Source organism: Macaca fascicularis, chromosome 13, assembly GCF_037993035.2.
Source record: "Macaca fascicularis isolate 582-1 chromosome 13, T2T-MFA8v1.1".
Classification (NCBI taxonomy): domain Eukaryota; kingdom Metazoa; phylum Chordata; class Mammalia; order Primates; family Cercopithecidae; genus Macaca; species Macaca fascicularis.
The window spans coordinates 52,794,742-52,809,959 of NC_088387.1; the positions used below are offsets into that span (position 1 = coordinate 52,794,742).

General features: G+C 43.9%; 1 protein-coding gene across 1 annotated transcript in view; it reads right to left on the reverse strand.

The window, feature by feature from the left end:
- The window catches only part of ANTXR1 (ANTXR cell adhesion molecule 1), a 238,011-nt gene that overhangs the window by 86,902 nt on the left and 135,891 nt on the right, over positions 1-15,218 (reverse strand). The window contains exon 13 of the mRNA XM_045369174.2: positions 10,940-11,035. Within this exon, the coding sequence (XP_045225109.1) occupies positions 10,940-11,035 (96 nt within the window). The remainder of the gene's footprint in view (positions 1-10,939; positions 11,036-15,218) is intronic.

Genomic DNA, 15,218 nt, shown 5'->3' on the forward strand with positions numbered 1-15,218 from the left:
GGTAAAGAGCCATATTTACTGAAGTATCTTTTATTAAGAATTCAAGGTGTTTAAAATAGTGGCATTTTTATTGAGTTGATTATTCTTTTTTAGCATTAGGTTGGTGAGAAGTAATTGTGGTTTTGTCATTCCTTTCAATGGCAAAAACTGCAATTACTTTTGTGCCAACCTGGTATATTATTTTGTAAGATGGCACAGTTTTGAATGTTGTGCTCTGAATCCATTTCCCCCATTAGTCCTATTATTTTCATGGGCCAAAATTTAATAATGCAGTCATATCTTCAGGAACACACTTCATGTTATAGCAGAAATGGTGATACACAGAGATTTTTCAATGTATCTGCTATTTAACAATTATTGTTAACTTTGGACAGAGCAAAGGGAATAGTGCTGACAGAGACTGACTTCCTCATCCTTTTTCTGGTCTTTTGTGCTTTCCATGTGTATCATAAAATCCCAAGGGCCCAAGTAGTAAATAATATTCCTTGGGTTTTTGGTAATTTGGGATTACCAAAATGCTCATGTGTAGTAGGCATTCACCTATGGGAATTCTATGAGGCCTGGGTTGAGGCATGAACCTGCCAGAGGTTTCGGGTTTCCTCTTTCAGATCCCTAAGCATTTCCAAACTTGTTCTTAGCTTGCAATTTACAAAACTTCAAGTAGTGTAAGTTTGAACTCTAGACCTCTCAGAGGTTATGAATTCTTAGGGACACAAACATACACATCCACATCAAACCCATAGCCCATCTTTCACTCAAGGCTGTAGGCAGCTTTAGGCAGAAGACTCAATTTCAACTCCCAAACTTTTATGGGCCCATGAAAGGCTATTAAGCCAAACATCTAGGTTACTGAGATAAAAAACCTCAGGCAGGAAGCCACTGCTTTAGGGTCAGCTGACCATCTGATTTCCAGATCCTGCTTTATTTGGGCCCTGGAGATGTCTCCTATTTTCTCACGAGCCTGGCTATGCATTTAAAGCAACTTCTGTTATATTTTATCCAGGAATTTTTGTTTTTGTTTTGCTGTGGAGTCTGCTGCATAGTCAGTCAATAGTAATGGATTTTTTTTTTTTTTCCACAAATGATGACTTCATGCATGCTCAGAGGTTAGCTCAAATAAATGTGCCTGTATTTAGATGACAAAGGTCTTTTTTGAAGCCTTTGATTTAAAACATTGTATGTCCTGGGGGACTTCTGCGTTGATCTCTTTAAGCCAACACAACTGCTGCCCTCCTGGCCTTTTAAATTCTGCATGAGAAGCCATCAGAACAGAGTTATGTTTAGAAGAAACGCCAATCCAGATCTGAAAAGCCACCTAATAAGGGTTTTAACATCACAGCTAGAAGGGGATGCTTGCTCTGACCCTTTTTACATTCTAGCCTTCTGTTCTGGCTTCCAAACCTTGTAAGTATTCTTTTAATTGAAATCAAGAAATCAAGGGAAAGTAGGCATCTTGGTATGAAAAACATCCAGGAGAGATGAGATGCTAGTCAATGGCGGATAAAGGAATCTTTCCACTGTACAGACAGCATCAATTGAATAGAGACCTCACGACTGACGGGTGGGTTAATGCTGGCCAAGGAATGCCTGAATTCAGTAATTTTATACTGTAAAAGTTTAGCAAAGGATGGTACCAAGGGTGTTAATTTGGAATGTGGTACCAGAAATTTTCAAAGAAATAAGGTCAACTTTTTTTTCCTCCAATTTGGAACTCAAATTTCAAATGAATTTTGGTCTCTCATCTCATCTCCCTTAAGATTGAGACTATTTAAAAGGCCTAATTCATCACTATCTAAAGTAAGAGTTGCAGCAGGGACTTTACCATTAGTCAATAGGGCCTAAGGGACTCACATGGTAATGTGAGAGAATGGCTTTGTGCATATTCTCCATCAGATGATATGCCAGTGTCACTGTAAAACTCTGTGAAGTGAAACAGCAAAATAAATCCATGAATTCAGATTCCCTGAGGCTTGGAGGAGGAACCTCTGGTCTCTGCCTGGGTTACGGAAAAGCTGATTTTAAACACTAGCAGTGTCAGCGGGATCTGAACAGGGCACAGAGGGAACAAGGGTGACTTGATGATGTTCACAAGATGTCCAAGCTTGTTGATACTGATACAGCCTCCAGGGAGGGCAGGAAAGAGGCTGCACCTTAGGATCCAGGAACTTGCTCTTTTAGCTGCTTCAGCATTCTCTAGGACTGTGTTTCTCAAATAGTATTTGGCAGAATACTAGTGTCCTTCCAGATGTCAGTATGTTAACAGGTGTTTGGCAGAGTACAGGTAGTGACAGGCCAAGGAAGAGTTCTAGGGTCAAAATAAATTTGAAGAGTCACATGCAAATTATCCTATTAATGACTCTGAGAAGTCTCGCAGTAAAGACAGTGATTCAATTTAGTTTAAGGATGTCTTTAAAACTCACTGTCGAAATACCTCTTGTTCTGAAGTGCACCTATTCGTACTTGCAGGGTATGATGGCCCTGACATAGTTTGGAAATGCTATCCCTGAGTACTTGTATCATATAAAAAGTCCTCAAGTGGTTTCAATATGTAACCAGGTTTGAGAACCACAGACCAGGGAATCTTGAAAGGGAGAAACAGATTCACTTAGAGAAGGTATGAATATGAAGAAGCAGCCTTAGAGACAATATGGTTCCAATTTTCTAGTTTTTCACATGGAGGAAATTAAGGTTAAAGGACTGGACTAATCCTTTAACTGGTAGAGGAAGATGGGGCATTGAAACCCAGTCGACTTTAACAGTAACTCGCCTCTTTCCATTTCACCAGCAGGCATAAACATGGCGGTTGGGGGTTATCAGGCAGCCCACAAAGGATGAGGGAAGCCAGAGATGAGAAAAAAATGGGTGTGTAAGGTGTGTGGTGTACTTGCCCCCCGGAGGTGAGGGCAGGTCATGGCAGAGCTCTGTGTGCTAATGAGAAATAATCTTGTCAGCTGTAGTGTGAGGCGTGTCCAGATGGGAATGGGTGGAGGCTGGAACAGGATCAAGAAAGCACAATCAGTATAAGGCCCAAGATGCCTGCGTCAGAAGTTGCCTGTCTCAGTCGTGTTTTTATTAAACCAAAATCCTTTTGGTGGTGTTAGGCTTGGGTTGTCTGGCCCTACAAATTAAATGTTATTCTTAATGGTGCGAAGAGCATTATTTTAATGCTTTATTTTTATTTCCATTTAAGGCATATCAAGTTCTTGATTAATTTTTGTCCTTTGCAATTTGACATTGGAGATGTCCAGTGGGCTTATTTGTTGAACTATCCTTGAAATTTAATTAAGTGAATTAAACATGATCAGTTACATAATTCTTTAAAAGCTGTTCATAAGATACCTACAAGGTCACTGAAAACAAGACAGGGAGAACATAATTTTGTTTATATAGGAAGAAGTTCTGAATGCATGGACAAGAGCCTCTCCCAATATACTGAAAAAAAATTCTTGTTATTTGAACAGAAATACAGTGATTTGATTTGACCTAAATAGTGTGGTGGTTTAACTAGCTGGATTGCAGAAAAATTGCAGCTTTAAAAGCAAGATATTTCTTATTTTTGATTGTGGTTAAAAGCACTTAATATAAAACTTATTATCTTAATTATTTTTAAGTGTACAGTTTAGTAGTGTTACATATATTCACATAATTATGCAACTAATTTCCAGAACTTTATTTCTTTAAATAGAGATGCTGTCTCACCATGTTGCCTAGGCTAGTCTCAAACTCTAGGGCTCCAGTGATCCTCCTGCCTCGGCACTTCCACAGTGTTGGGATTGTAGGTGTGAGTCACTGTGCCCTGCCCAGAACTTTTTCATTTTGCAAAATATGCTAAGATCTTTTCACTTGGGGTTTCTCATATACCATTAACTTCCCAATAAAATAGACATATTTCTAGGATTTTATTTAAGAAACTGATTTAAATGTCCTTTGTTATATAATATTAGAGACATATAAAATATTGCATATAACGTATATGTAAGTCATGAAATAGAATAATACAAACCCCCATGAAACAACCACTCATTACAGTTCCATAGGTCTGTGGGCTCCTTCTGTATCTAACACTCTTCCCCTAAGAAGACTTAGCATTTTAGTTTGATTTGGAAAATACACAAATTATAATATGTACTAGGCACTGTACTCTATTTTGGGATTAGTTTCTGTGACTAGTTTCTCCTTGCCATGGAAGAGTTCATGGTACAGATTCTCCTCGATGTGTGATGGGACTAGGTCCAGATTAAACCCATTGTAAGTTGAACATGTCATAAGTTGAACATGCATTTAATACAGCTAACCTAGTGAACATCATGGCTTAGCCTAGTCAAACTTAAATGTGCTCAGAACAATGACATCAGTCTAAACTTGGGCAAAATGGATAACACAAAGCCTATTTTATAATAAAGTATTGACTATCTCATAATTTATTGAATACTATACTGAAAGTGAAAAACAGAATGGTTGTATTGGTACTCGAAGTATGCTTTCTATTGAATGCGCACAGCTTTCATACCATTACGAAGTTGAAAAATTCTAAGTTGAATCACCATAAGTTGGGGACTGTCTGTATAGTGAGAGATATATACATAAACACTTGTGAGAGAATGAGCAAATGCTCTAATAGAGGTGTGAGAAAAATGCCATGGAAACCAAGTGGAATAGCGGCTGATCCTCCCCAGGTGAGGAAAAGGTGCACAGGATGCTACTGAAATGGAGTGAACAGTGAGCTGGACTTTGAAGGAAGAATTGTTCATAGAGAAGATAAAGAAGGTGAAACTATTTCAGCAAGAGGAAATAATATGAACAAAAAGATCATGATAAGGAAGTACCTGGTAGGTTTAAGGAGCCCCAAAGAGTAGAGTGTGCCCACAGCTGATCCTCCATCCACTTGGCTGCTAATGAACTTTGAGATACATTGAACAGCAGCTTTGAGCCAGGCACTGTATTATGCTCTGGGGACCTACAGCCTTGGCTTCCAACAGCTACATCAGGCAGCCCACAAAGGATGAGGGAAACCAGAGATGAGAAAAAAATGGGTGTGTAAGGTGTGGAAGACAGACAAGCAAACAGGCAATTTTCACAGCATGATCAGCGTTATGAAAGAAGCAGGCACAGGTGCCAAGGGAGACTCTGCACAGGAGGGGAAGGTAAGAAGTGAGGCTGGAGAAGTGGGGCCAGGATGGAAAAGCCCTACACACGCCACATCAAGGAACGGGAACTCTGTTTTACAGCCGCTGAACACTCAAGAGGATGCTAGGCAGGGTAGTGAGTAGGCTCATCACCTGGCTGCCTTTTTAAAAAATGAAAAGTCTCTCTAATGAAGGTGAGAAAGACTAAAAGAGCAGTTAGGAAATTGCTGAAATAATTCAAGTGGGAGATGTGGAATCCTAGAGTAAGACAATGGTATTCATTCTTTCATTCCACAAATATTTCTTAAGCAACTACTGAGTGACAGGTACCGTGACTGTGCTGGGGTAGAGGGTGTGGACAGATGTGAGATAAGATGATGTGTGGGAAAGGATGTGCTGTAGGCAGCTCCAAAGTGAGATAAGACAAGGAGAGGCCGAAGAAGACATCAGCGGTTGCTCTGCAGTCCCTAGTTTGGGCAGCCTAGAGGACAATGGCACATCCACTGATGAAGAGCAGGTTTAGGGGGTAACGTGAAGAGTTTAGCGGGGGGTATGCTGAGGGTGAGATGCCTGCATTTGAGATGTCCATTGGTCCCTTTAATGTGGGCTGGTCCTCTGGAGCCAAGGCCAGTGATGGGTAAACACATTAAGTAGTTGAAGTTGTGGGAGTTGGTGACATTGACTAGGGACAAGGTGTTAGAGAAGAGGGTGGAAGGCAACCCTGGAGAACAATTGGCAAACAGAGGAAAGAGAATCCATGAGGGAGACAGGGAGAAACTGCACAGAGACATAGGAGAAGAGCCAAGAGACACCAGTGGAGGAGGCAGTTTAAAGGAGAGGGAGGTCGATAGTGCCTACTGCTGAAAGAGGTAAAGAAGAATGAGAAATGAATGGAGACCAGTGGCTGGGAAATTCCGTTTTGCAAGTGAAGGATTGGAGAAATAATGGCAATGGTGCTCAGGGTGCAGTGGGAGGAAGAGGGAATGAGAGGAATTGTGGACAGTGGATGCTCTGCAAAGGAGTGTGTGGGTGAAAGGAAGGGGAGGGAGAAGAGACTAGCATGAAGGAGAAATAAGCCATGAGATTAACATGGGTTGGATCTGTGTTCCTATGCAAATCTCATGTTGAATTGTAATCCCCAATGTTGGAGGAAAGGCCTAATGGGAGGTGATTGGCTGATTGCAGCCATCAGTCATCACCTGATCCATCAGGTGATTGGATCATGGGGGCGGGTTTCTCATGAATGACTTAGCACCATCCCTTTGGTGCTGTTCTTGTGATAGTGTGTGAGTTTTCCTGAGATCTGGTTGTTGAAAAGTGTGTAGCACCTCCCACCTCGTTCTTCTCTTCCTCCTGCTCCCACCATGTGAGATGCCTCGCTTCCCCTTTGCCGTCAGCCATGACTGGAACCTTCCTGAGGTCTCCCCAGAGGCGGAAGCCACTATGCTTCCTGTACAGCCTGCAGAACTGTGAGCCAATTGAACCTCTTTTCTTTATAAATTACCCAATCTCAGATATATATGTCTTTGTAGCAGTATGAGGACAGACTAACACAGACACATTTTTTAAACGATAAAGGTGGCTGGCATATGTTTGTAGGCAGAGGGAGGAAGCCAGTGGAAAGGAAAGGATGCTGGCTTTTCCTCCAGCACTGAGATGCAGCTTGGCTAGTAGGTTGAGGGGCATTCCCCACCCTTGCCGAGTGAGAAAGGAAGAAACGAAGAACACCAGTGGAAAGGGAGGGAGAGGGATGCTGGAGGAGGATGCACATATGAGGGTGCTGGAGTGCAAGGATTTCTCACAGCGCAGCTTCCATTTTCTCATGGAGCTAGAACAGCAGGTTGTCTACTGAATAGGAGAGGGTCAGAGATAGTGCAGGGAACTCTAGGGAAACGGTTGCAATTTGGGAGGAGTTCTTATCTGTAGAGGTAAGTTAGCAGTTTGCTAAAGTATGAGTGCTGAAGCCCTCCTAAATGTGCACTGGCCCCGTCAGCAAGCAGGGCCTGAGGTGACTGGTGTCTTGGGAGCCGGAGAGGAGAACACATACCACTGGGAAGGTGTAGGTATAGGGACAGAGAGAAGATCGGGAATTGCGTTGTTTATCAGAGTGTCAACATGGGGTCAGGAAACTGAGAGCCCCAGCAGGGATTTCTTCTATACTCCAGATTTCTCATTCGGGGGAGCCAGTCCCCATTACTAATCAGAATCCTCCAGTGTCTTGCTACCTGCTGAAATTTAGGCAGGATATGATGGCCTTTCTCTGTGTACATAAATTTACCCCCTAGCTGGGCTGCAGGCTCCCATCAGGGCATTGACTCTTGGCTGGGGTGAGGGTAGACTTTCAGGGATACCTGCATTTTCTACAACTTTTTAGTGCCATAATGTCATTGATTCATTGATGGCTTTTTCCCCCTACACATTCAAGCCATTCGTAACATTTACTCTTCTAATACATTGCAATTTTTTAAAAAAAGATCCTTTTCTGTTTTAGATTTCCTAATCGTCCTCTTTTTAAAGTTCAATTTTGAGATTTCAATAATGTTGGACCAAACTTATGAGTAGATGGAGTGGACATGGCGTGACTTGAAGGGTTCTGGAAATGTGCCTTGTGGAACTGAGGCAGGGCTTTATTATTTTTATTATTTGGTAAAATATTAACCCCTTGAATTACCTATTTGAAAATGTAAATAAGCCCAGTGTGCATAGTCCAATTCCTCTCTCCCCTTCAAGGTGGGTGTTTTGTGCCAATGAGTAAGTACAGGAATCTTAAAAGCCAGAGGTCCGCCTGGGGACACTGAGGAACAAGCTGGGAAACGCTAAAGGTTTTGATTCAAGATGTGGTCAGTTATCTCTCTCCCCATCAGTCATTACTGGTAGATTACATCTGGCAGGCTGGCAACAAGTTAATTCAGGTTCCATTTGGCTGGACGTTAGAAGCCCAAATGGGGGAATGGGGTCCTTAGGGAAAGGCCAAGTGCAGTGGGTAGGCATCATCTGTCACCCTTACCCATCAGGTTTCTTCTTCCAGACAGGACCAGCAGGAAGCAGGAGGATGCTGAACAGAGGCAGGCCTGAGAGCAACCTCGTGCCTGGTCTGCTCATCCTGGCCAGTACATCTAAAGCTGCTCTTTGTAGTTAGTGACTGGGCTTGCCCTCTTACCCAGCCACCCCGCAGGACTTCATCTCCCACCCCTTCACATACTCAGCCACTGGGGGTTAAAGCATGGCTCAGTGGGGGTGGGAGCCTTGCAGGTTGTTAAATATTTTGAGTATCACTCCTAAAGAAAAGATTGCAGCAGGAAGGAGAAGGCACACGGCAGACGTATACCCCACGTTTTTTAGGTCTTTTCTGCTTTCTGGCTTTTGCTCCAGCACTGAGATGTGGCTTTGCTAATAGGTTGAGGGGCATTCCCTACCCTTGGGGTAGACGCAGGAAGAGTGACAGAGGAAGGTTTGAGGACCATTGTTTACAAGAATGCCCTCTATTCATCTGGGGACTGTGGTGAGGAGTGCTGTATCTTAGGGGAGAGAAACTCCCCCGTGTCCTCTGAATGAAACTCTGATGGGAGGCCCACGTTTGCCTTCACTCCTGAGTATACTGTTCAGGAAACACATGACCGTATCCTGCCCTGCTCCGGAGCATCACCCCTCATCAAGGAAGCGAGTGATCAGCAAGTAGTTTTAGGGGTCAGACCAAGCACTGGAGCCCAAGCCAGCTTTCTGAAAGAGGGAGAGGAGGCCCCTTAAATAGACATCCTAAACAGGAAAAATGAATCTCTAAGATGAACCCTCATAAAGAAATCCTTTAAGACTTACAAAGTCAGACCACATTAAGACATTTTGGCTGCCTTCCAAAGCAACAGGGACTTAACCAGATAAATTCATTGAAAAATATTTTGAATATTGCAAAACTCAATTTGGCCTTGGGTGACATTGCTTCCAATAACAAAAGGTTTATTTTGAAAACATTTCCCAAGAATATAAACGGAATGCCACACAGTATCATAATAGATTCCTATTACGGTAAAATACTTTTAAATAATAATAATCTGTAGCACTTACTGTGTGTTAGGTGCTTTCTAAGCACATATATATACGCTCCTTTATAGTCTTCACCATCTAACTATGAGGTGGGAGCTCTTATTGTCCTCATTATACCAATGAGGAAACTGAGAGAGAGGTGAAGAAACTTGCTCAAGGTCACACAGCTGGTATTCGGTGGAGCGCTGCTTGGCTGTTCTAATGGTCCTAGCTGTCCTCACCCAGAGGTAACTGTTTGTAAACAATCAAAGGGACTATAATAGTGTTCACTGCCTGCTGCTACCAGGCCTGCCCACCTCTTCTTTAAGAACCCACTGTAAGGTTTTTCTTTTCTTTTTCTGGACTTGAAAATGTGCTTGCTTTTGAATCTCCATGGAAAGGACTCGGGCTGACTCATTAGGAATATTTACCCTCAGAATAAAATGGTTATGTAGCCTTAAGTGTTTAAAACAATATTTAACTCTTGGAGCTGCTCTGGTAAGAATCTGTTTAAAATCTCAGTGATATCCAGCCCAGCCTGGAGGGTACTAATTAACCCAAGACTTGTGCCTGTCCTGGGTCTCTCCTTCCACACTTGTCTGCTGCAAGTCAACCCTTTCCAGAAGTCCCTGCCACATGGTCCACATCTTGGTTGAGCCTCTCATCTCATGCATTTGCCACCTCTTTAACATGTCATCCGAAGCCATTTCCCCTTGCTTTTCAAGTCCAGTGCTCTGTCTGTGGCCTTGGTTCAATTCAGCTGTACACACAGATGTGAACTCCCTCACACTGTGTGCTAAATGCTGAAGTTTCAGAGGGAAAATGAAGATGAGTCCCTGTCCTGGAGAGGCTCACTGTCTGTTACACCCTGTGGCTCTTCCATGGAAGAACTGAAATACAGGAAATGAAGATGCCATGGCAGTGGAGCAGTGGCCACTTCACACTCACGGACTCCACAGCACACACGGATTCGCAGAAAGGCATGGCACAGGCTAGAAATAGACATGTCGCAGGGAATGTTTTTTTTTCTTTATTAGGCTATTACTTTGTCTGGACTTTTCCCAGTCTAAGAGCCAGGGAACAGAAATTGACAGCCAGACATTTACCATTTGGGATTATCGTCAGGGTGGATTATTCCAGGCCCTAAGTTATTTTGGGGAGACATTGTCATGTGGTGACTCCATATGACAATGATGGGGAGGAGGCAGGTTTTTTATTGATCTTGTAGCCAAAGCGCTTAGCCCAGTGCTGGACACACAGTAGGTGTGTCCTACGAAAGTTGCTAAAATCAGTGAAATAGAGGTAAGTGCCATTCTTTATTGTCGAAAATAAAGAGGTCAGGCCAGAGGCACTTTCTCAGATAGGCAGACTAGTTACTAAGATCAGGGAGGCCTTAGAAGAGTATAGGTTGGGCAACTCAACAAATGTGTGTGTGTGTATGTGTGTGTACTGTACATACAGAGGCATATATGTTCATTACATGTAGGATAACACTCATTATTTGTGGTGTCCTGTGGCTCTTTCTTAAGCACCAAAACTAGAGCAGTCACCCCAGTTGCCCCACCCAAGGGGTATGGCCATTGGCAATCTCACACCCTAACTCATACTGACTGCTGATGACTCATGGTTCCATTGATCAATGTCAGTTCACATCAATTTTGTATAAATTGTATAAAAAAAAACAAGATTTGTCTCCCATCTTTAGTTTTTTAAAAATCCCTTTCTCTCTACTCATGGTCTGTGAACTTTATGTCACCCTTCGCCTTCCATGGCCTGAAGTTTGGGGCACTTACCACGGTGCAGCAGAGGGGCCAGAACCACCAGAGGAGAGCCAGGGCTAGGAGCAGGAACAGGATCAGCAGGGCGATGGCCAGGATGGAGCCGTCAGACTGCAGGGGCCAAGAGAGAGGCGGTCAGCAGCGGGATGGGACCATGTGTGGTCTTCCCTCCCCAAACTCCCATCACCGATATGCAGATTTAAGGCTCAGAGAGCAGCACAATTTGCCAAGCAAATGGCTGAAATCCTGCCCATCATTCTGGGGCTCATGGCCCTGCAACACACTCTGTTTAGCCAATTTTCAAGGGAAATGAATTTATCTTTTCAGAGAGGCCTTGTTCTTCTCTTTGAGGAACATTCTGAAGGACCAACTTTATAAGAGACAGAGCAGGCATGAACATGGACTCCCACTGCTCATCTGGCCCTGGAACAGTATCCCCTGCCCGGTGACAGCCTCCTCACTGGGTCTGATGTCCCAGTCTCTGCCTGGGCTGACTCAGGACCGTTGTACTCTGAATTCAGCCTGCTCCCCCGAACCCATTCACATAAGTGCATGTAACAGATTCATAAAGCTGTCGATGGAAAGTCTATAGCCTGCTGATGGGATGGGAAAAGCCTTGTAGGGTCTGTGAATCCAGGGGGTAGGGGCAGAGCAACTGCTGCTGAACCTGGGAGGCAAGGGGCTACAGTCAGATCAAGTGGCTATGTGGGAATGAGGGAGGGAGGAAGGCATCCAAGACCAGTTTTATCCACTTCAAAATGTGGCGAGGCCAGTCTTAGACACAGTTTCTGTGGACTGAGATGGCTTTTAGCAAACAGAGGCCCCACTTGGTATCAACATTCTGAGTTGCTGGTTCAAGGAAGCCTCTTGGGAACACGGGTCTAAGTCCCCTCCACCCTGCCTCCCTACAGCTACTGGCAGTGCACATCAGCAAAACTTTCCAGGAGATGGGGCAAATTGTGATAGGTATCAAAAGCTTCCTTCTGCATAGAAGTGGCTATTCCATTTTTAGTCTAAGAAAATAATCAGATATGTTTGTACAGATAATAACAATGAAAACATAAATGGTTAACAATTAGGGAAAGTTAAATAATGCATTGCAGAATTACCATGCAAGCGGTTACTATGTAGACATTATATTGTCAAATAATTTTATTTATTCATATTTTTTGTGACAGGGTCTCACTCTGTCACTTGGGTTGGAGTGTAGTGGTGTGATCATAGCTCACTGCAGCCTTGAACTCCTGGGCTCAAGAGATCCACCCATCTCAGCCTCCTGAGTAGCTGAGACTGCAGCAGGTGCATGTGACCATGCCGGGCTAAATTATTTTTTTTGTTTTTTGTAGAGATGGAGTCTCACTTTGTTGTCCAGGCTCTTCTTGAACTCCTGGGCTCATGTGATTCTTCTGCCTTGACTTCCCCCTGTGCTGGGTCTATAGGTGCGAGCTATTGTGCCCGGCCAGATTGTCAAATAATATTTAAATGATATTTAAATAAGATGACAAAACACTCCTGGTATAATGAGTAGATTTATGTATATGTATGTCAAAAGTGAGAGAGACAGAAAGACTGTCTGATATTTACTAATTTTTAAAATTTATATTTACTAAATTATTAATAGTAATTTTACTGGTAGTGGGTTTATGGTAATTTTCCTTTTAAAATCTAGTTTCTTTCTTTCATAATGAGAAAATAAACTACTGAAGTTTTCTTTAAAAAAATCTGTATTTGGGGGCTTCTCACTTTGGTGTTAGAGCTCACTGGGCCCAGGGATTCTTATCCAGGGGCAGGGGATCTATGGGGTACCCATGTGGGCTCAGTGGATAGACACTGTGACCCTCCTGAAATGATACCTGTGATGTTTAGTGCAAGTGTCTTCGGGGGAGACCGTTCACAGCACTAACAGATTCTCAAAGCTGCTCCCTCTCCTCCATTACAGGGAAGGGAGGCTGGGTGGTCTGTTCAGGGTAACGCGGCAGGTGAATAGGAGAGCTGGGACGTGGCTCGCTCCCACTCTGAGTGCTCAGCAGGGGCTTCTGGAAGCTGTTTAAAGGCAGCTCTTACTTGTTGAAACTCCCTGGAATGTCTTTGACCAAAAAGCCAGGGAACTAAACACCTCTGGTCCCTAGCCAGGGCTTGGGAATGCCAGACTGCCCCCAGGGGAGCTGCAGCCTCACAAATGCAGGTGCAGGGCTGGGCAGCCCAGGGGTAGCTGGGGGAGGGAAGAGAGCGCAGGGGCCAGACGATGGACAAGCCATGGCAGAGGGGACGCTCTGGGCTGCAACATTTATACACGGGTGATGGCAGAGAGCGATGGGCTCAGTAGTGACAGAATGAAATTACATGTGTTTTCCAAACTTAGGGCTGGCCAAGGACAACCCTCTTAATCTCTCAGTCTCTACAGCCCACATTCATAACAGCAAGATAATAAACCTCACTTGCCTCACTGCATTGACATGGGGATAAAATGATGTAAGCTATCTTATCAAACACTGAGCTGGAACTCACTCTCCCTTTAGTTCTCCAGGGTAAAAAACATGGTGAGCATTTCAGATCATAAATCTATCTGCATCTGGAATAATAAGTGGTTCTGGTCAGTGAGAGGCTTACAAAACAGCAGTACTTCAATAAAGTCTACAGACTACGTTTATTCACGTTATACACAATTTCCCCTCTCCCTGGTTTTATTTTTTCACTTTAGGTGGATGAACTAAAGCAGAAGGGCTGATGTATTTTGGGGGAATTTTTTCACTTCCTTCTAGAAGAAGGTTTTCCATGAAGTAGCGAGAGTGAAGGACTTGGTGCAGAATGGGAGGGAGGAGGCTTCCACATTGGGAGATTTCCTGGCTTTGGATAAAGTGATGACTGGCTTTTCTCCAGCCAAGCTTGGTGCCCCTAATGAGGAACAAACTGTCCCCCTAATGAGGCCCAGTTCCCTTGGCTGTGGTGGAGGAAGACAGCCGGGAGGCTCAGGAAGGGGAGAGGTGCAGGAAAGGGGTTCCCGGTGGGTGGAAATGCATGGGGCAGATACTCCTTGAGGAACTTTATCCTCCTCTGGAGATAGCGCTGGGATAAAGCCCCCAAATGTACTGTCTGGTTTTTTTTGGTTTTGTTTTTTTTTTGAGAGGGAGTCTGGCACTGTCGCCCAGGCTGGAGTGCAGTGGCGCAATCTCGGCTCACTGCAAGCTCCGCCTCCCAGGTTCATGCCATTCTCCTGCCTCAGCCTCCCGAGTAGCTGGGACTACAGGCGACCGCCACCATGCCCGGCTAATTTTTTTGTATTGTTAGTAGAGAAGAGGTTTCACAGTTTTAGCCAGGAGGGTCTTGATCTCCTGACCTTGTGATCCACCCGCCTCGGCCTCCCAAAGTGCTGGGATTACAGGTGTGAGCCACCGCGCCCAGCCATGTACTGTCTGTTTTTTGAGATCTTCCAGAAACCACTGGATATCCGGTTCAAAAGAAGGAAAGGCATAACTTTTTGATAAACTTGGAGCTAAAGCTGACGTTTTAGAAGGAGATAACATGTACATGCAACCTCAGAGGTTCATTCATTTATTCATTCAGCAAACATTTATTGAGGGTCTATTCTTTCCCCATTAAGCAGAACCAGGAAATACAGGATTGATTGGCTAGTCAAGATGCTCGTGTTCCACTGGCTAATGGGGCCAGGGCATTCATATAAACAATTAACCACATGCAGCGTTCTATGCGTTACTCAAGAGCTGTACATCTGCACCTTTTGTGTCAGGTAGTGAACAAAATAGGCAATCTTTATTTTTAAAGAGCTTACATTTTGGTTGAATAAGAATAATGACAATGATGATAATAACATTGTTGCTAGCACAGTGAACATTCACTGAGCATTTACTATGTGCCAAGCAGGGTTCTACATACTAACATGCTTTCCTTATGCTAACTCATTTAATTCTCATTAACAATCTTGTGAATTCAATAATAATGTCTTTCTCATCTCACTAAAAATACCAAGGCAGGGAGAGATGGAGAAACTTGCTGATGGCCACGTGGAGAAGCCAAAATTTAAACGTGGGCAGTTTAGTTCCATAGCTCACAGCAGACTAGCCAGCTATTGTTCTTAGCAAGTGGCCAAGTACTGAAGAGCCGAGTGTCTGGGAACTAGCACTTCACTGAGGAGGTGACACTCCACAGGGCAGGGCCAAGGAGGTGTCAGCATTCCTGCACAAAAAGGCAAGCACAAATGTCTGAGGTGGGGCAGGGGCAGTGGAGGTCCACATGCTGGGAGCACAGCACGAGTGCGGGTGGAAAGGAGGTGGGG